Source organism: Elgaria multicarinata, chromosome 9 (genome assembly GCF_023053635.1).
Source record: "Elgaria multicarinata webbii isolate HBS135686 ecotype San Diego chromosome 9, rElgMul1.1.pri, whole genome shotgun sequence".
Taxonomy (NCBI): Eukaryota; Metazoa; Chordata; class Lepidosauria; order Squamata; family Anguidae; genus Elgaria; species Elgaria multicarinata.
This window is the reverse complement of record NC_086179.1, coordinates 98,567,900-98,589,501: the sequence shown is the minus strand read 5'-3', so window position 1 is coordinate 98,589,501 and position 21,602 is coordinate 98,567,900. Positions and strand designations below refer to the sequence as shown.

At 42.2% G+C, this 21,602-nt stretch overlaps 1 protein-coding gene across 1 annotated transcript in view; it reads right to left on the bottom strand.

The window, feature by feature from the left end:
- ANO2 (anoctamin 2) overlaps window positions 1-21,602 on the bottom strand; it is a 205,830-nt gene that overhangs the window by 59,683 nt on the left and 124,545 nt on the right. Inside the window, exon 14 of the mRNA XM_063135031.1 lies at window positions 19,463-19,473. Within this exon, the coding sequence (XP_062991101.1) occupies window positions 19,463-19,473 (11 nt within the window). The remainder of the gene's footprint in view (window positions 1-19,462; window positions 19,474-21,602) is intronic.

Genomic DNA, 21,602 nt, shown 5'->3' with positions numbered 1-21,602 from the left:
ATGGTTGTGATCACAGTGCAGTCAATCAACTCTGAAGCAAGGATCACAAAGCTTTACTCTTATCCTCCTAGCCTCTTAGTTATGGGATGCAAAAGAAAAGGCATCTCTCTGTGCTGCTCCCACCTCACAGGGATGGTTTGCATTACTGGCTTTGAAACTATCCTTGGCTCACTTTCTTATGCCCCCAGAAATGTCTGCTGCCTGCCTGCCTGCCTTCCCTCCCTCCCTCCTCCCCTGCCCACCTCACAGGGATGGTTTGTGTGTGTCTTGCTTTGACTCAGGGGATAAGTCCTTCCTGCGCTCACTTAGACTTTTGGAAGTTCCAAATCCATTTTTCAAGTGTGGAAAAAGATTCATATAGGTTTATCTCTACTCCCCAATTCATGGCATGTTGGGATTTCCTTTGAAATGGCCTCATTGAGCTGTCTGCAGCTTTAAATCCCTGAGATACTGGGGTGTCCGACTTTCATAAATTCCCCAAAAATCAGGGGATGATGGGATTGGCTTGAGACTCGGCATGCATGTGTATCCATGGATAATCTATCATGGTGCTGTTTGAGGTTTCTAACGTGAAAATTGATGGAGATATCGAAAGGAGTGTGAATTGGGGTTATGGGTGATGCGTTAGAGGTTAAAGCCGCACCAAAAATCAGGGGATGATGGGATATGCTTGAAACTTGGCATGAATGTGGATCTAGATGGCACCTGTGATGGTGCCTGCTTTCAATTTTTTTTATCTGTCAAAATTTCGGAGAACAGTCCATGTCTGAAAATGGGGTGTCCGATTTTCATAAATTCCCCAAAAATCAGGGGATGATGTGATTGGCTTGAGTCTTGGCATGCATTGTATCCATGGATAATCTATCATGGTGCTGAGTTTGAGGTTTCTAACGTGAAAATTGACGTAGTTCTAGTATGGGACTTGATTTGGGGTGAGTTAAAAGGTTTAAGCCTCGCCAAAAATCAGGGGATGATGGGATTTGCTTGAAACTTGGCATGATTGTGGATCTAGATGGCATCTGTGAGGGTGCCCACTTCCAATTTTTTTATCTGTCAAATTGTCGGAGAACAGTCCATGTCTGAAAATGGGGTGTCCGATTTTCATAAATTCCCCCAAAATCAGGGGACGCTTGGATTGGCTTGAGTCTTGGCATGCGTGTGTATACATCCATGAGGTGTCATGGTGCCAAACTTGAGGTTTCTAACTTTAACAGAAAAAAAGTTGTAGAGTTTTTTGGATTTCAATGCAAGCCTATGGGGGGGAAAGCGGAGCTCCGATCCGGATCCGGAGCTCCGCAGCGGAGCGGAGTGGACTATAGGCGGAGCGGGGTGGAGCGAAGCAGCCCGATCCGCAAATTGCGGATCTGGAAGAGAAGCGGATCGGGGGGTCCGTGCACACCCCTAACTGCAACTCTCCTCCGTGGAATCTGCACAGCAAGAACTGCTGGTGTTGCCACTGAGTCACCTGTGCTAAAAACAGTGCCCAGAAAGAAATATTGCATTCATTCTGGGACTGTAGCAGGCAGAGTTGCTATTTTAAAACAGAGTTGCTGTTTTAAATTTGTATTTTAAAATTGTATTTCTGCACTGCTGCTGATTTTCATAGAATCATAGAATGGTAGAGTTGGAAGGGGCCTATAAGGCCATCGAATCCAACCCCCTGCTCAATGCAGGAACCCACCCTAAAGCATCCCTGACAGATGGTCGTGTTTTTATAATGTATTTTATATCATGTTATTATACTGTTTGTTTTACATTTTGAATGGTTTTAAGTTGTGCTTCTGCTCTTCTTGGAGTCCGGGAGCAGAATTGTTAGGGTTTCTTGATTACAATGCAATATATTGGCCGCCTTGAGGCCCAGTATTGGGTAAAAGGTGGGATAATAATGATAATAACAACAACAACAACAACAACAACAATAATAATATATATTTTATTATTTTTATTATAGCAATTTTGCATGCAAAATATACATAATAAAACTGCAGCAAAAGATTTATTACAATATAAAATGGAACAAAGGAGAGAGAAAACTAACCAGCCTAAGTACTGATACATTTTTTAAAAAAATTAAAATTAAACTTTCTTATAATCTACCTAATAATACTTAAGTCTGTACAGCCACTTGAATTCTATTACTTCAATGCATGATAAATACACTCCACTTTTCAATAAATTCATTGTCTTGTCTTCTTTCTCTTGCTTCATGTTGGTGACCATGACAGTATGCACCATATCGCATACTCTTAAAATCCAACCATCCAAAAAGAGGAAGCTGCAGTTTTCCTCACTTTACATGGCACTCTTAATAAATTAATTATAATTTCTGTTTTTTGCTAAACTATGTTTTAAAATCAAAGAGTAGTATAATTCTTGAATCAGATGGTATTTCATAAACTGTGATAGTCTGATTGCATTTACTACAGAGCAACGCATGTTCTGTGGGTTCTGCATTGCCAGATGTTCAGTTCAGTTATAAATCGTCTTTCTCCAAAATAATTGCCTTTGAACCAGACCATTTTTTACGTGACATCATATCTACATCACAAATCTTTTTTAAAACAAACAAACATGGGAAGTCCCCTGCTTTTATTGACAAAAACAAAGTCTTTGCTGTAATTCTAGGTTTCTTCTTGTTCCAGAAAAACAAACAAACGAACAAACAAAATGGACGGTACTTGCAAAAGTATATTCAAAACAGTAATAATATTTTGGGTAACACATTAATTTTAAAGCTGATATTTCCCAGGGGATCTTCAGAAGTTAACACCTTACTTGGTTTTCCCTGACGTCCTACATATGTATAATATATGTATAATATGTAGGAAGAGATTATCAAAGATTATTCTTAAACCGCTGCTGAGGGATGGAGAACGGGCAGAGGAGTGGAGGAAATGGAAATGGAATTTGAATGTTCTAAGTCTTGAGGGTGTTTTTTTAGCATTACAAGTGAACACTCAAACCCCAAATGGTCTTCCCGGGTGGGGGTGGGGTTGCTGGTGGCTCTCACATCATTACTTCTGAATTCTTCACCAAATATTTTCCTATAGTGATATTTGAGGGAAATTTGAAGGATCTAGTTTATGTGTAACATAATCTGAACTAATTTCTAAGGAAATTAAGAGATTGTCAATAAGATTAACAACATTAATTGTTAAGATCAACACAGAGATTGTTAAGATTAACAAGCAGAAGAAGGAGCTCAGTTGTCTCAAATTAAAACTCATTACGAACCCTTTTCTCCAGCTATTGCTGTCAATAATAGACTATTATATAACGTGCCAAACTTTGTCTTCATTCAGTGGACATAAACTAAATTAATTCAAACATTACATAGAGTCAATTTGAGTGTGAAAGACATCGGAATCTCGTGCTATGGATGCCCATTCCCCGAAATAGCATAATAGAAGAATTTTCAAGCATATTTGAAAAAAGTGCAAAACCCTGCAAAAACATTAACAGAAGGCAGTGAGTATACATACAACAGACAACAACGCCTCTGTTATTCTACCTTCAATTCTCTGAAAGAAATCAAAGTTTGTATCAAGTGTAAGGAAATCAAGAAAAAACACACCACCCAGGTAGAAGTGTCTGGAAAAGAAGATTTACATTCTGCCACAGAGCCTGCCATCTCCATGAAGAGAACATCCACACACACACCCTCTTCCACATAACGTTTAAGGTAACTTTTATTCATACACGTTACACATACAGATCTCTTCCTTTCCCGGTGCGGATATAGGTATGTAGAGTCCAATAGGAGTTTTGTCAGAGGCCATAATTCCTTTTCTGCCACTTCCGTTTCCTGTTTTTCTCAGAATGCTTCTGCAGTTAGGCATTATGGGCATCTCCAACCATGCCCACTCCTGGAGATGTAGGGCTTGGGCTGTTCAGACAGAGCAGAGGTTTGCTCCATGAAATCCCCCCTTTTGGTCATCTGTGCCTATCCCCACCCCTTCTCTGGCCTTCCAGTTTGCTCACTCTGGTTTCCCTCCGCTCTGGGCCTAGCTCAACTTTCTTTTCCTCCTTTTCTCTCTGCCTCCTGTCTCTCCACTCTCTCTCCTTGGCCTCAGCTTTCCCAGTGTCTCCATTCCAAGATTTTGATTTCTCCACCTTTCCCTTCCTAGTCATCTTTCTCCTTCCACCCCACCTAGGACTGGGTAGGCATGGTTGGGCACTCACCAAGGGCCCACCCATCCCTTGATGTTGCTCTCCTCAGGCAACTGGCTTGTTCACCTGCCTCCTGCTCTGCCTAAGACAATGGCGGAGGTGAGAAGGAGAAGCAGGAGATGCCACAGCCTCCATCTTCCTTGACTCTCTGCCTGTCGAGCAAGAAATATAAATTATGAGAGAGAGGATGTGGAGCAAAGCAGCTGGTGGTAAGGCCAGGAAGAAGACAAATTAACTGAGGGACGGTGTGTGTGGGGGTGCTTCTACCTTTTCTCCTCAGCTCTCCTTCCCTAGGGTGACCAACTGTCAGGATTTCCCCGGATTTGTCCTGGTTTTCGTTCTTTCCATGGTGTCAGGGGGGATTTTCTATAATTTTCAATAATGTCCTGGAATGAGACACCTTCCCCTTTAAGGCTGCCATTAGCATGGCAGGAGGGAATGACATGCTTTCTTGAGGCACATCATTCCCCCACCCCGAGCTCCAATTGAGGTCTTAAAGGGGAAAGTGGGTCATTCGTGGACATTATAGAAAAGGCCCCAATTGGAGTGGATGGTGGTGGTGCAGAATGAAATCCTTTCCCCTCCTCCACTCCAATCGGGTTCTTTAAGGTGGCGGGGGAATAACGTACTTTCTGCAGGACTCAGAAAGCTGCTTCCAAACACACACACTAGGTGTCCTCTTTTTTGGTTTCCCAAATATGGTCACCCTACCTTCCCCTTCCCCTCCATCCTGGGAACATTGTAAAGGGTCCTGTAGACTCTCAGTTGCGCCCCTGGACTGATACAAAAAATGTCTGGACTTTTGAACACGTTTTTCCTCATGTATCTATGTGCATACTGGAAGAAATGCATGCAAAAATGCATATGAATTTTCAAGTGGACTTATTACTGATACTGAAACAGGACAGAATGAACTTGCACTTCAAGAGGTTTGAACATTATAAGAACTAAAACAGATTTGTCCATTCCTAACTATGGCCCTTCCCTCTTTGCCAGAATGGCACCAACATTCTAGTTGTAGGATGGTTGCTATTAAGCATTTCTTTGGCTCCTGAAACTCCAGAGGTTTCATGTGAAAAATTATGTGCCATCCTCTTCGTAACAATGTTCTATTTTCTTAAACTGCTTGTTTAATAAAGTCAGAATTGATTTGTTTCATGCAGTTTTAATTTATCTGCTTCTCATATTTCATCAGTCAAGCAAACCAAACATAATTAAATGAAGTTGAATGAAACAAGAAGAATAAATTTTAAATGCATTTAATGGTTCAAACAAGTAAAGTTAATTTAGTTAGGTTGCCATGTATATTCAGGTTGTAAATACATTGTAAAATCCGTAAAATAAATAAATGTTTGAACTTCATTAAAATGTTTCTGGGCTTTTTTGAGTCACAAAAGTCAATCAACAGACATTTTCAATACATATTTTATTTGTAAAAGGAGAGTTTTTAATAGGAAAATTATCAGGACAATAAACAGATACCAGAGAGATAGATGTTTATAATATGATAACTTCATTTTAATTAGCCCAGATCAATATTCTAAACTGACAGTCATTTAAGTATACTGCTTTGGTGCCATGTGCCTTTACATTCCGCTCTTCAATAAACTGTCAAATAAAATTACAAGTATTCATCTACCTGCATGTAGCTCTAAAATCAGAAAACTTGCTAAACTGCATCCACCTGTCCAAGCTTTAACATCTCTCCAAGATAGATAATATTTTATCTGAAATTTATCTCAAAAAATCACCTGTTCAATCAACATTATTTGCTTTAATATAACCAACCTTGGCCTAGTGGAAATAAGCCAGCTGGCAAAATTACTTTGCAATTTGTATTGCTGAAATTACAGTGTTATCTCCCTTAGCAACAGTTAATGGCTCTTTTGCCTCGGGATGTATGAGAAATTCGTTTCAGATCAGGATTTACCCACTTCACACATTCTGGACTGAACATGGACTTAGATGCAGCCTGCAGTCGAAGTCTGTACATTTCCAAGCTTGCAATGTGATTTGCAGCCCCTGCCCCAAATGCGTTTGACAGCATGCATACCTTTGAAAATGAGCATGAAAAAAAGCATACTTCGAAAAATCCACACAACTAACCTTTAATCAATGGAAGAAGAATGTTTACATTTCAAAGATGCAAACAACTGATGGGTATATTTGGGGGGAAATGTGCACTAAAATCCACATGGATTTTCATGTGAAAAGTAAAAACAAACAAACCAAAAACCCAAACAGATGGCAATCTGATTCGGACTCAGGTTGGAACAAACTTCAAGATGGAATTTGGCGAACTTTGGCAAGCTCAAGTTTTGCTGATGTGCACATCCCTACTTTTCCCTGCCTACATTAGAGATATTTTACCTCAGCATTATCATAGAAGGAGCAGAAGAACCAAAGATAATAAATTGGGAAATAGTGTTGACATTCTGTCTAGGCCACAATTTAGTGCCTTGACAAATCCTTCCCTCACATGTAACTTACAATACTCTTGCATTAGAAATTCTGTCTTGTTGACCCATGCATGGCCAAATGTAAGTGCTGGAAAGCCCCTTAACCCTCTAACATGACATCATGGAAGCTTATGGTTTCACCTGCCAAATTGCCTCATCAGGTGTTACTGTCCAGAACAGCAAAACCAGTCTATCAGGCCCACCACCAGCACCACCATTAGAGTGGCCTTATTTGGACTGAGCTTGTTTATTATTATTATTATTATTATTATTATTATTATTATTATTATTATTTATATAGCACCATCAATGTACATGGTGCTGTGTTTATTCACTTTCATCCAGTCCACCATTGACTGCAGGACCAGGCATGTTTTCAAGGACCTAACTGCCTCACTTGGATTAGAGGGGAAAAAGAAGAAGAAATAGGGCTGGATACTGTTGACACCGAACCCCATACCACCTAACAACCTCTCCCAGCATCTCTGAAAAACCCAACAGGGGAATTCCTCCCCCAGGGAGAAACAAAAATCACTCAACATCACTTCTAGAACCTATGTCCAGGAAGTAGGACATACTGCAAATAACTCTGATGTAGTTCAGGAAGGGGAAACCTCTGACTTGCAATTTGAATGCATCCCACAGGGCCTCCCCATCCAGTCCACAGCATACCCTCTTCATCCTCGACCCCATGGAGCAATTAGGCTTTTTAAAAAGCTTCAGTTGTTGCCAAGGACAAATCAATATTGGTACAATTCCATATGCATCAATGGCAATAATCTAACAGCCCCTTAAAACATATCTATGACTTCAGTACTAATAACATTTCAATTGTATCCAAGTAAAGATGAACAGATTAGCAACAGATTAGGCATCTGGAAACTTTTAAGTAATTTTAACAAAATGTGCATCATTATTAGGAAAGTATGTGTTTTTCTTCTGCTAGGCATTATTCCATAACATTTTGTTCACCACAAATGAGCTTGATCAAATGAGAGAAAATCAAACAAAGAGCAAATTGTTTGTTTGTGCAAGAAAATGAACTGTTTGTTCTAAATTTTAGAAAAGGTAAAATTCAGAATGGCACTAACACTGCTTAAGGGCGCTTGTGTGACAAGCCAACTGAACTTGGTAATCTGCTTTACTAAGTGCTGGAAATGATCTGTTTCCCCTTGGGTTCGCACAGAGGATAAAGTTCAGGTGACACTGCCCCTATTGCTCCATGTTTCCCCAAGAACTGTCCAAAACTTGGAATCTTTACTGTTTAATTCAAGCAACTTGAAAGCCACACATGACCTCTTAAGGCTTTCAAGATGTACGAGTGTACTTTATGGGCACGTTTGCACTGACATGGAGTGGTTTACACCGACAGGCTTGTTTCTACTTCACCACCACTGCACCTGCGAAGACTTGTCCAGTGGAGCTTTTGGGGGCTGTCATGGGCTAGTGCACTAATAGTGTCTGTTACTAGAGATGTCTGATCCGGCCACCATCACACATGCCTTAGTCACATCTGTTTCCAGGTACAATGCAATGTCATAGTTATCACCTATAAAGCCGTATACAGCTTGGGACCAGGCCACCTGGTCCTGGGATTGGGTCAAAGTGCTTCTGAGCACTTCGGCCCTACCCAGCCGTGACAACCCCCTTGGCCATTTATGCCTGTAATGTTGAATACATGATGGCCTTATGGCCACCAATACAACATATCTGGGGGGGGGATGCTGACTGTTAAGGGCACTCCCAATGGGTCCAGGTAAGGAGCAAGGGGCTCATGCAGATGGGAGGGGATTCGGATGTTTGAATCTCGCTTTGGATCAGGAGTTTGAAACAGATCAGACTGGGTCTGTATAGGGCCAAGGAGGGTCAGGGCCTCCAAAATGGGTCAGGGCTCTCATGCACAGCCCTAGAAGTCAGCTTCCTGCTTCTTCAGCCACCTAGGTACCATTTGCCAGACACAATTTCTAATAGGGGTGTGCACGGACCCCCGATCCGCTTCTCTTCCAGATCTGCAATTTGCGGATCGGGCTGCCCCGCTCCGCCTATAGTCCGCTCCGCTCCGCTGCGGAGCTCCGGATCCGGATCGGAGCTCCGCTTCCCCCCCATAGGCTTGCATTGAAATCCAAAAAACTCTACAACTTTTTTCTGTTAAAGTTAGAAACCTCAAGTTCGGCACCATGACACCTCATGTATATATACACATGCATGCCAAGCCTCAAGTAAATCCCATCATCCCCTGATTTTTGGGGAATTTATGAAAATCGGACACCCCATTTTCAGACATGGACTGTTCCCCGACATTTTGACAGATAATTTTTTTTGAAGTGGGCACCCTCACAGATGCCATCTAGATCCACACTCATGCCAAGTTTCAAGCAAATCCCACCATCCCCTGATTTTTGGCAGGGCTTTAACCTTTTAACTCACCCCAAATCAAGTCCCATGCTAGAACTACATCAATTTTCACGTTAGAAACCTCAAATTAGGTACCATGACACCTCATGTATGTATACACATGCATACCAAGACTCAAGCCAATCCCATCATCCCCTGATTTTTGGGGAATTTATGAAAATCAGACACCCCAGTATCTCAGGGATTTAAAGCTGCAGACAGCTCAATGGGGCCATTTCAAAGGAAATCCCAACATGCCATGAATTGGGGAGTAGATAAACCTAAATATGAATCTTCTTCCACACTTGAAAAATGGATTTGGAACTTCCAAAAGTCTAAGTGAGCGCAGGAAGGGCTTATCCCCTGAGTCAAAGCAAGACACACAAAAATCATCCCTGCGATGTGGGCAGGGGAGGAGGGAGGGAAGGCAGGCAGGCAGCAGACATTTCTGGGGGCACAAGGAAGTGAGCCAAGGATAGTTTCAAAGCCAGTAATGCAAACCATCCCTGTGAGGTGGGAGCAGCACAGAGAGATGCCTTTTCTTTTGCATCCCATAACTAGGAGGCTAGGAGGATAAGAGTAAAGCGTTGTGATTCTTGCTTCAGAGTTGATTGACTGCACTGTGATCACAGTCATTATTAAACAACAACAACAATAATAGTAACATTAATAATAGCAGTACTAATTAATATTAATAGCAATAATAATAACAACAACAACAATAAGGAGTTGAACCACAATGAAAGCCTGCCTGACTTCACTGAAGAGGAAAAGCCAGGAGAGCTTGGGCTATGGGGTGCAAATATAAAATGGAATAAATAAATAAATAAATAAAGGAGGGGTGGAATTAAAAGCAGCAGTGTTGCTGAATAAACAACAAGAAGAATTTTTTTTTAAAGGCTATATCTGTCTTTTACCAGTAAGAGGGAAGTGGACATGCCCATAGGGAGGGGGAATTATTATTATGCCAATTTGACTGGCCCTGTCTAGGGACCAGTCTTTAAGAAGCGACCTGCCACTTCAACTTATGACAGGCATTAGCTTCAGTCTCCACGGGTTACTCTTTGGAGGGCTCTGATGACCCTCCAAGGGTGGGAGAGTGTGTGCACTGGGCACGTCCACATGCCCTAGGGGACTTCATCCCCTTGCACCACATCTATTCAGTTGTTCACCAAGGTTAGGGTGGGTAGCAGTGCTGTGTTTCCTATCTGTTATTTATTTGCTTAGTATATGATTTCAGGTTGTGTTTGTGCATTTGGTGGGGCTACTGTTTTAAAAAACACTGGGAAAAGTCTGTTCAGACTAAGAAAGAGAAGTTTCCCAGTATCCCAAGTTACTAGTATCCCATTTTGCCTATCCCCTCCTCCAACTTTGGGATCAAGTGATCATGAATCTGACTCTCAGCACTTCAAAAAGGTACCTCTCCCGCTGTTTTTTACCCGATTTTTTTAAAAAATATAGCAAGCGAACTGCACCATGCAGAGTGCTGAGAGTAGGCTCAAAATGACCCCCACCCACGACTCTCTAAGCACAAGAAATTTCAGAAAGATAGCTTAAAAAACAACACAGTTATCCCCTATTCTTTTCCGCAATGCAATCCTATGGGCGAAATTTTTCAAAATGGCGATCGGAGCGCTCCGCGGAAAGAGAAGCGCTCCGCCTATGGGCGCTTCTCTTTGCCTTGCTTCTAAGAGTCCGCGGTCCACTTCTACTCCCCCTCTGGGCAAGGCGGAGCAGGCCAATTCGCTTCTGATTCTCCGATTCTAATCGGAGCGGAGCACATCCCTAATTTCTAAATTGTCATTGGTGACTTGGGTAGCTGACTTTTGCCACCCCTGCCTCTCACTCTCAGCCACCCCCACCACTCCCCTCAGCAATATAGGAATGACAAGACTGGCCTAACTCAAAATTCTGGTGTAAGAATTACTGAGACAGCTATTGTATTTGGGGGCAAAATAGCTCTCTATCAGTGGGTAGGAAACCAAATTCACTCTAGCAGTTAACAAAAGAAACAGAGCCCATTTCTTCAGATTCTCAATTTGTCCCATGCTTTATTGGTTACTTATTTTTATATTGAATTTTGTAATATGACAGCAACAATACCAACATAATTAATTTGTACCATCAAAGAGGATGGGGTGAATGGGCTGAAGGAGAATAAGGAAAGGAAAAATATGGAATGTCGGCCCAACATCCACATCCTGGGGGCGAGGGATAGCAGGAGGAGCTTGCTTGGCTCTGGGAAGACGAGGTTTAGGGTGGTGAGCCCAGAAATACAGAAGGGAAAGGAACTGAAGAAGGATTAATATAAGATTCTCTCATATAACCTTGCTACTTTCAGAGGTTTACCACAGTTCAGGTTGGCACAAATGTAGGGTCAGCAATTCTTGATATGGTATTTGGGCATGGCCAAGGATGCAGCTTACTGAGGTGCATCTGAAAGTAAAGATGTGGGTAGCACTAAATGGATTGTAGTGGGTCCTGGGATGGAGCCCTCTGGTTCCTGGAAGATTTAAGGCAGAGCCCAGCCAGGGCGGAAATGTATAGCTTAAACAACAATAAGCTGAAGGGTGGAGATTGGCCTTACCTGGCAGGCAAGCGAGCAAGAAAGGCGAGCTTGGTTTCTTCTGTTTGGGTAGAAATCCTACACGTGACTGCCCAAGCTGAAAGGGTTCCCTAACCCAAACCAGCACCTGTAGTGAGGGAGAGGCTTCCTGCTTGGAAAGAGGCGACACAGGCCTCCAACCCGCTCAGCCCTGCATGGGTGACCACAGCACCTGGTGGGCAGTTGCATACCTGGGAAATGTTCTGGGTGACATAAGCCTCGGAAGAAATTCTCGCGTTGACTTTTCTTTACTAAAATGTAACTGTGCGTGGCCTAAATTTGAACTGGGACCAGAATGCACCATGGGGGAGGATTTCCCCCCACCTGTTCCCCCCATCAAAATTTCACAAACCCCTGTGTGTGTGTGTGTGTGTGTGTGTGTGTGTGTGTGTTTCCCCTTGGGAAAGGAATAAAGCCTCCATTGATGGAAATAGACAACTGTCTCTAAAGCAGGGGTTTCCAACCTTTTTGGGCCCATGGACAAATTTGGCATTTTGAAAAACTGACTTGGGTACTGTGACGAAATGATGATTTCTGTTATTGTTTCAATGTGTATGTTTAAGTCCAGGTTTAGATTTGCTGTGGCCAATTCTTTTATTTTCAGGAAATGCTAAGTGGGAGGGGGGAGTTAGAATGGAGATCAGTGTGAATGGCATCATCTGATTGGTTGGTTGATTGGGATGGAGAGAGAGGAGGGGGAGGGGGAGAGTCTGAGAGTTGGTTAAGGAGAGTGAGGGGCGTCCGGCAGGGTTTTGTGGAGTCAGGGTTGAGGAGTTAGTGAGGGTAGAATAATTCTTAAAGTGTTGTTTAAAATCTGTTTCTATATGAATAAATTTTGTTCTTTGTTTGTTAAAAAATCCATGTCTGCTCTGTCATTGGCGTTACCTCAGGTAGACAATACACTCTCACTCTCACACATAAAAGTATATTATTCCCTCATTCTTTTAGGAAATAAAGAATAGCGTGGTGACAGCAAAGGAGAGGTTTGATAATAGGCATCACTGAGATAGGTGACGCCACAGGTACCGTCACAAATTGCTGTGGGATGGCAATCACAAAAAAATTAGGAGTGCCCCCTCATCTGTATTTGTGTGTGTGCACATCAATATGCACCTGTGTCCTTTTCTCTTGCTCTCTCTCTCTCTCTCTCTGGTCCCTCTTTCTCTCTGATCCCAGTTTCTCTGTCCCCATCTCCATTCAACTGACTGAAGCAATTTCTCCATTCATTTGCATGGGGGGGAGATAAAAGCCCCCATGCCAAAAACTGTGTAGCAGAGAGTGGTGAACAGGGACTGCCTGAAGAATCCTTGGTGGGAGTGGATTTTGCCCCCACTCCAACTGTTTTTCAGCAGGAGGCCTTTCCCGTTCCCTATACAAGTCTATGAGAAATCGGTTCACAGATTTGAATACGGAATGAAAAAGCCTCCCAACCAAAAATGCCCCCGCCCCGCAAAATTCACCTCCCAAGGACCCTGGTGCACGAAGAGTCATGTTGTGGGGTGCACTTGTCCACCCCCACCTCAACAGCCATGTTTCAGCCAGGAGATCTCCTGCCCCCCCATACAAGTGAATGAAAGAATCTTTCCATTCACTTGTACAGGTTGGGGGAATAGCTTGGCGGGTTCCTCAGCCTGGCCTTTCAGGAGTAGCGTCACCAGCAGGTGCTTATTGGGGACCCCTGCTCCAAAGAGAGGTTCACAATAGACAGAAGTCCCAAGCATGAGTAGTCCAAACAAGGGTCTATTGAGGCTTCAGTAGCCATTGCCAACACCTCATAGGGATGAGAGTAGAGAGAAGCCCTCCCTATTTTAAGTACTGATATCAGAGGAATTGCTTATCTGAATGCAGAAATTAAATAAAGTCATGCCCAGGTTGTACTAGTGCCATGGCCAGACTGGTGTCCCCATTTCTTTCTTGCCGCCAGCAATGTAATGCAGCTTATCATGTGCTTGATAAACCTCCTGGCTTTGCTGCAAAAACAACAAAAACAAATGTGCATAGGTTGATGGCTCACAAGTACTGCTTGCCTGCCACAGAGGCAGTGTGTGGTTAGCTAACTAGGCATCCAGATCTTGTGATAAATGTATTCTACATTTCTTTCTTTGTACTTGCCAGAATGTAATGGATCAATGCGGCATGAAATTGACTGCAAAATCCTATCAGAGCAGCTTGTGTGACATGTTGAAGCACACATTACTTCTCATACTGATGAGCAAAAAGCCAAGCCACCTTCCAGTAGTGCCACTTAATCTGGCCTGTATATCATAAGCACTGGGTTAATAGCATTCATTTAAATGCTCCTCTTTCATTTTCCTATATCATTTGGAGTTAGCATAAGACACAGCCAAGAGAAACAATTAACCCGTGGAGGACCCTCTACTGAAGATCTTAAGCACCTTGCAATATTTTATCCATGACTTGCCCTTCAAGAAAGAGCACTATGGAACTATGATGTCATCCTCTATCTACAGAAAAAGCACAACTGTGGTTATAGTTTTGATAACATTTTCATTAATGAAAAGGTGTGCCCTCTGCTTAATGCTTGACACAGGAAAAGGTGCAACGTCAGCAAAATGTTAATAGAGAAAGGAACATAGTTCTTCATCACCTCCTATATACTTACCCATCAATCCACCTAATTGTTACCTTTTCATCTTTTGAATTAACTACTACTTCCCACAGGCTGTTCAGTAGAAGCAGAATGTGTGGGGAGGTAAAAGCACCAGCACCTTGGCCAGCAACTAACTTTACTGGAGGGATAAACCGGAGTCCCATTTCACACACACCCCCCAAAAGCAACGGTTAGCGATCCTGTGGCCACAAATATCTCTTCCTACCAATAGACTCAGTTGTTTCTGTATTGGCAACTGGAAGGCTGGATAATACTCCTGGGAAGAGGGAGGGGGAGATTTGGCCCTGGACCCCACAATGGCTGATCTCATGCCAGCATTTGCTCTTACTTTGTGCCTGCACTTGCAAACATGCACAAGGTTCAGTAGCGAAAGAAGTCTAAACCATAGCCATAATTGTTTGAGGTAGATTTGGAAGATCCAGCAAAGGCAAAAAAACAACAACAACCCTGAGGAACTTTGAAGGCAGCTTCATACAACCTTTGCCATCAACAATAAGCAGCCCAATAAGCAAACATTAATTCATCTGTTAACTGAGCCGGCAGGTGTTCACGTAGCTGTCGCAGTGAGCATCTGCTCTCTTAAGGCTGCAACCCTACACATACTAACATGGAAATAAGTGAGTTTGCGTGTTCAATGGGACTAGACTCTGAGTAGATATTATGGGTTGGCACTGTAAGCAGCATAATAGAGGAAGGGACTTGAAAGATCACTGATCCTGCAAAGGGGATGGAATTTTCCATTTCTGAATCGACGCACATCAGTTGATCTCTAATAATCAGTCTCTACTTCTTATTTTCACAGTTCTTCAAAGTAGACCACTGATAGTTACAGTTACATGCACAAATTACCACATTCAGAGAAAAAAGACATCTGTGGCTGCCTCCTTTTGGGCATCTTACCCTGACCCTAAACTAGTGTAAAGCCCACGTTGTCACAGGTACTAGCAGTCCTGCTCCTTTCCCACTTTTTGGCCCTCAGTCCCTGCACCACAGAAGGGCTCAGGAATAATGCAAATGTGGCTCGTGCATAGTATTCCCCCTCTCTGAAATTTGCATGCTGTGTGGCCGCCCTGCCCCTTCTTCACATTGCCTGATGGGACCCCTCCATCCCATCCCCATCCCCTCTGGCGTAGGCAGCCTAAATGTGTGGCTGTGCCATGGGCCCGCCTTTGCACCACACTGACTGGACGAATAGGGCTATCCATCATCCCACTGGTGGAGGGGCTGCCCTGCCTGTTTGGCACAGAGGCAATTGAAGCTGGAGCGCTGAACTTTCTCGAATTTTCAAATTTTTCTGCATGTCTACACTGCTCAAGCTTCAGTTTAAAATAAAAATGAGCAAAATCAGTCTGTTGATTTCAAATAATAAGCGTTACCCTACGGTATTCTTAAATAAGATAGTGACCTACCAAACGGTGACCCACAGTTCAAATAGAGGTGATCAGCTGCTAGATGCTTGTTGATCCCCTTGTTTTTACAGTCTCAGGTAGTGCTGAACTTGTGTGTGTGTGTGTGTGCATGTGCATGGGGGGGTTATTAACTTCCCAGAAGGGTCACAGTAGATGGCTAGTAGCCTGCATTCAGTCTGGTGGGTGGCAGATTTTGTGAACCTGATCTAGATGTTTCATGGAATTAAAGCATATTGAATGTATGCATATTAAAGCATATTGTCTAAGACCAGGGTTTCTAGAAATTCACACTGAGAGCATCATCAGACTAGAGTTTTATTTTATTTATTTATTTATTTATTACATTTTTAAATCGCCCAATAGCTAAAGCTCTCTGGGCGGTTCACAAAAATTCAAACCATAATAAAACAACCAACAGGTTAAAAGCACAATCACATGCTCGCTGACTGCCCACTTATGAATATTTGCGCATCCTTTAGACAGTGGTGGGGGCCTCCCACACTCCTTCCGCTCATTTTTCCGTTGCGAAATAGACCTCTTTTAATCTGTCTTAAACGGGCCCTGAATGGGCCATGTGGTCATTGCTGCTTCATTTTTCTCTCCCCGTGTAAAGAGACTGTCGCTATTGTGAGATAGCAGTATGAGGCCATAGGAACGGTAGAAAAATGCAAAAATCCACCCATCTGATGACACACAAAAAGCGGTTAAAAGAGGCACTGCTATTACTACTACTACTACTACTACTACTAATAATAATATCAGCAGAAGAGGAGTGTATTTTATATGTTGATTAATGGAATAGCCTTTATTCTTGTGTTGCTTATAGGAACCACAAAGCAGGTCAGAATGTTCAGGGTGATATTGAGATGAAGAATGAAATCAGGAAAGAATTCAAAAAGGGAAGTATTGTAGTAGTGGCCAACTTCAATTACCCTCACATAGACTTGATAAAAGCATGTTCAAGTCACAACAAAAAGATAACATTTCTAGATATCCATTTTTTTAAAATTCTTTTCCTCTTTGAGGTTTTGTTTTGTTTTATTGAAATTGTGCAATGAAAAATTAATTTTAAAAAAGATACTCTAAGTGACTCTGCCTTAGAATAGCTGGTCATGGAACTGACCAGAGGAAAGGTGACACTAGGCTTAATCCTCAATGGCACCCAGGAATTGGTGCAGAACATAAGAATTGTTGAACAGAGACCATGGAGGTTTCAAATTCAATTTATATGTCATTGGACAATTGCCAAGATGACCAAAACAGTCATGCCTGACTTCAAAAGATGAAACTTCTAAAAATGGAGAGGCTTAGTAAAAAGGAAGTTGAAAGGGAAAGTCAAGAGGGTCCATAAGAGATGCAATAAAATAATCTGAGGAACATATTGCTAAAAGCATTAAGGAAGGAAGGAAAGGAACCTCTCGTGCAAGCACTGAGTCATTACTGACTCTTGGAGGGACGCCAGCTTTCGCTGACGTTTTCTTGACAGGCCTTATAGTGGGGTGGTTTGCCGTTGCCTTTCCCGGCCGTGGTTACCTTTCCCCCAGCTAACTGGGTACTCATATTACCGACCTCGGGAGGATGGAAGGCTGAGTCGACCCGAGCCGGCTGCCTGAAACCAGCTTCCGCTGGGATCGAACTCAGGCCGTGGGGAGAGTTTCAGCTGCAGAAACTGCTGCTTTACCACTCTGCGCCACACGAGGCTCAAGCATTAAGACCAACAATAATGCTAAAAGCATTAAGACCTTTAAATACAAGGATATTAAACAAAGTATGCTAAAGTAGGTTAAGGAAATTGCGGAGACGCGGGATGAATTTTTGCTTCTCTCTCCATTGCAGAAGATGGAGTGCAAGCACTCGTGCCTGAACTGATATTTTCAGTAAGGGAGTCTGAAGAGCTGTTGCAAATAGTAGTGACATGAAGTTTTAGACCACAATTCTGATCAGCCCCAGCCAATATGGCCAATGGTCAGAGATGACAGAAGCTGTAGTCCAAAACAATCCAGACAAGATGGAGGTTCTGTTAGTAGGTGACTCATCTCTCCAGTTAAGTGGCATCCAACCTGCCCTAAACAGGGCTGTGCTCTACCAAAAGAAGCAAGTTCATAGTCTGGTGGTGCTTATAGATCCAGATCTGTCACTTGAGGCCCATGGGGCTTCACAGGCACAAAGTGCTCTTTTTTTACTTTCAGCTGATATACCAGCTATGATCCTACTTGCACAGAGATAGCCTGGCTACAGTTATCCATGCACTGGTAACTACCCCCCTGCCCCGGATTATTGCAATGTGTTAAATGTGGTGTTACCTCTGAAGATCATCCAGAATCTTCAGTTAGTGTAGAACAGAAGGCTGAGTATCCTCAGCAACCCATCGCTTAGGTAGCCCCTGCAAGACCTGCACCAGCCATCTGGGTCTAAAATGAAGCTTCTCTGTTCTCAATGATCACCGGTCACTTGCTAGGCATCTTGTTCAGAAATCATTTTTATTACCAGGAATGGATTCTTACAGACAATTACCTGGGAGTAAATCTTATTGAATCTAATCGGGCTTGCTTCCGAGTGTTTATTTATTTATTTATTACATTTTTATACCGCCCAATAGCCGAAGCTATTGCACCGTGTAGACAGATTTCCCTATTTAGGTTAGGTTTGATTCTTGTACATTGCTGCTCTATTTTCTCTTCCAACTATACGTACTTCTCCCTTTCTCTCTGGCACACATTCCCATTGTGTGCTTATTAAGCATGCTAGGAGGGGGGATTGTAGCCCCGCCCTCCACTGTCATCACTCTCATTGCCCTGTGCCCATGGAGAGCAATTTTGTAAAGAGGAGAGCCTTCTCTATCTATGGGAGCTTTCCACACAATCCGGAAGGCTGGATAATCGGTTTGATGCCACGCTGTGATGCAATGCTTGGGAACCACTGAAATAATCTAGGAATGTCGATTTAGCACAACCATTTTTTAAAATGCCTGAATGCACAATAAAAACAATCCTGAAAACTCTGTAATGTTTCTTACAGCATACAAATATATATTTAAATTCTTCAAGCTGCCACACAGACTATTTTTTTACTAATATCAAAAGGAAAATGCATTAGGCAATTGTTCAATACCTGGAAATAGAACAAAGAGCAAGTATGAATTCATACGAATTCCATGCATTCAAAATGTTACCCCTTTAGAATCACTTATGCATATATCCTTAATCATGTGTAACCTCCCCCCACCCTGGGATTAATTGAGATACTCATGGTAAAAAGAAAAAGAAAAAGAAATGCATTTCAAAGATTGGGGCCATGTTCTTTTTGCTAGTCATTTTTGGCACTTTTCTATTGCCTTTAATAAATCCCTTATTGTTCAGCAGAAGGATACAAAGAAATCCCATAGAACTTATATTAATCATGTTCCCAAATTATGGGTCTCAGCCTGTCTTAAGTGGTCATTTTGGTGACAGGCCGGTGGTGCTGGATGTATTGTCTAATGTTAACACACTTTGCTTTTTCATCTGTGGAATCTCTCTAGCAACTCATGGGATGTAAATGGAAAATGAGGCTTTGACATTATATATTGGAGGAGGGTTATTTATGTCTTCATATCCTGTGTGAGAAATTGAACTGAGCACTCTACCAAGTTGTTGACTGGGAATCAAATTTCTAAGAACAAGGCTATGAGTTGGAAATTTGCAAATGCCCCTTTCCCCCCTTTAGCCATAAAATTGTAAAAACCAGATAGTCATGAAGCCTGCAAAGACAAAATTATTTTTCTCTGCAACACACATCTGTATGGAAAAGAAACCTCCACTCCACCTATTGCCAAGAGCAGTGATGTGAGTACTTCCAAATATTGCACCCACCTACCACAGTGTAGAAACATAATTAATCAAATAAGCTTCACCTTTTTTTAAAAAAATCCTAATGTCTTTAGCATATGCTATTCTCAAAGTTACAATCTCTAATGCCTCCAACAAACAGACAATAAAAAGGCAGATCAGGTTATTTCCAAATTGTGGCAGTTTCACATGTACTCGATCATAAGTCTGTTCCATCAAATTTTTGCATCAGTCTGCAATTCTTTAAAAAAGCACATTAAAATGTACATTTATTTTCATATGCAATTTCCCCTAACATATGCATGTTGTACACAAGTTCCCCAATATATGAATTTTTGTATGCTATTTTTGAGTAAGAATTGCATCACAACATTTGGAAAAGGGCAAAATCCAAAAGGTAACTGTTTCAATCTGCATATTAGTCCAGGAAGTGTGAATACAGCACCATGTACATTGATGGTGCTATAAAAATAAATAATAATAATAATAGTAATAATAATAATAATAATCTTTAGGTCTTTAAATGAAGACCTATTTAAATTCTCCCTCACCTCCATTTCCTTGCCACATTTTTAGCGCTTCTGGGGCCCAATTAAGAAATTTCTGAAACTCTTAGGCCATTCTACAGAGGTTCAGGGTAGAACTAACACAAAACGAAACTTTTTTTGCAAACATTTTTTCTACCCTTTTTTGTGAATGTCCAGGAGTCATGAAATGTCTACATGATCCTCTACACGCTGCATTGCCCTTATTTTAAATTGCACTCTCTAGCTTTCCATGACATCATGTCAGCATACAGATTACTGAGAAAATCAGCTTAGTCTAGTTTAACACCCTCCTCCCTACCATCGATATAACTAGTAGTGTAGTACTCCCTCCCATTAGATTTGGTCTATTTTAGGATGTAACTACAACAATGCATCTAGTGATGTTTTACAGAACTGCTTTTTATCACATATTCTTTTCATTCTGAGTTGCTTCAAACTATTTTTAAAATTAGAAGGAAGCCTCTGATGTCAGAGACTTCCAAATATCCTATATCCTGCTGGGCTATTGCTGGCATGATGGGAGGAGCACTGGAGGCAATTTTTGCCTCTCCATCCCCCTTTTTTATTTTAACGGGCCTCTGAGTCTACCTAGAGGAGTTATGCCTCTGGGGCCACGGCTGGAGAGGCCACAGGATACAGCAGATCCCAGCCTCCCCTATCACCCATTGGAACATCCCCGATTTCCTCTCCCCGAAATTTATATATAAAAATCAACAAATTGATCAACAAAAATAAAGTGAGTAGTCCAGGCTTCTCTAGAACTATAAAACTTCTTCAAGCATGCCCATTTCTTCACCCACTGCTAAAGTCACTCCTCATGGACTCCACTGCTACTGTCTAGAGCTGCCTTCCCCAACCTGGTGCCCTCCAGATGTTTTGGACATCAATTCCAATCAGCCCCAGTCAGCATGGCCAATTTTCCAGAATGCTGGGGTTGCAATCCCAGAGATCTGGAGGGCACCAGGTTTCTTTGGAGTATTAACTAAGGTTTCCAACATGAAGGAAATTATTCTAAAATGGGTCATGTGAATTTGGCAATGTCATGATAACGGCAGTGATGCTATAAAATAGACAATATGATATTCTTATGGCAGCAGTATTGTGCATTTGGCTTTTTGTATTGCCCAATAGCCAAAGCTCTCTGGGCGGCTCACAAATGTCATGGAATGTGATGATAAACAACAAAGAGCACACACAAGGAAAGAGCACAGGTATGTTGTGGCAGTGCACACTATGTGTATGAATTACAACCACAAACTTCTGTGCAGCTTGCCCCCCTCCCCTGGAAAGATTCCAGCAGATACCCATGGGCACAAGCTCAAAGAGCTCTTCCAAATCTTTCCCCTTTTGACTAAATCAAGTGCATATGTCGGCTCTGATATACAATGGAACATCCCCATGACAGTTATGAGGACTGTAGCATTTTGGGCTCCCCTCAAACAAAAGGGCCTTGATGTGGACATCAGAAGTCCAGAGGACCCCAACATTAACTCTTGACAACATTTCTATCAGTAAATCTGCTACTTACTGATATCACTTACAGAAACTCCAGTCTGCC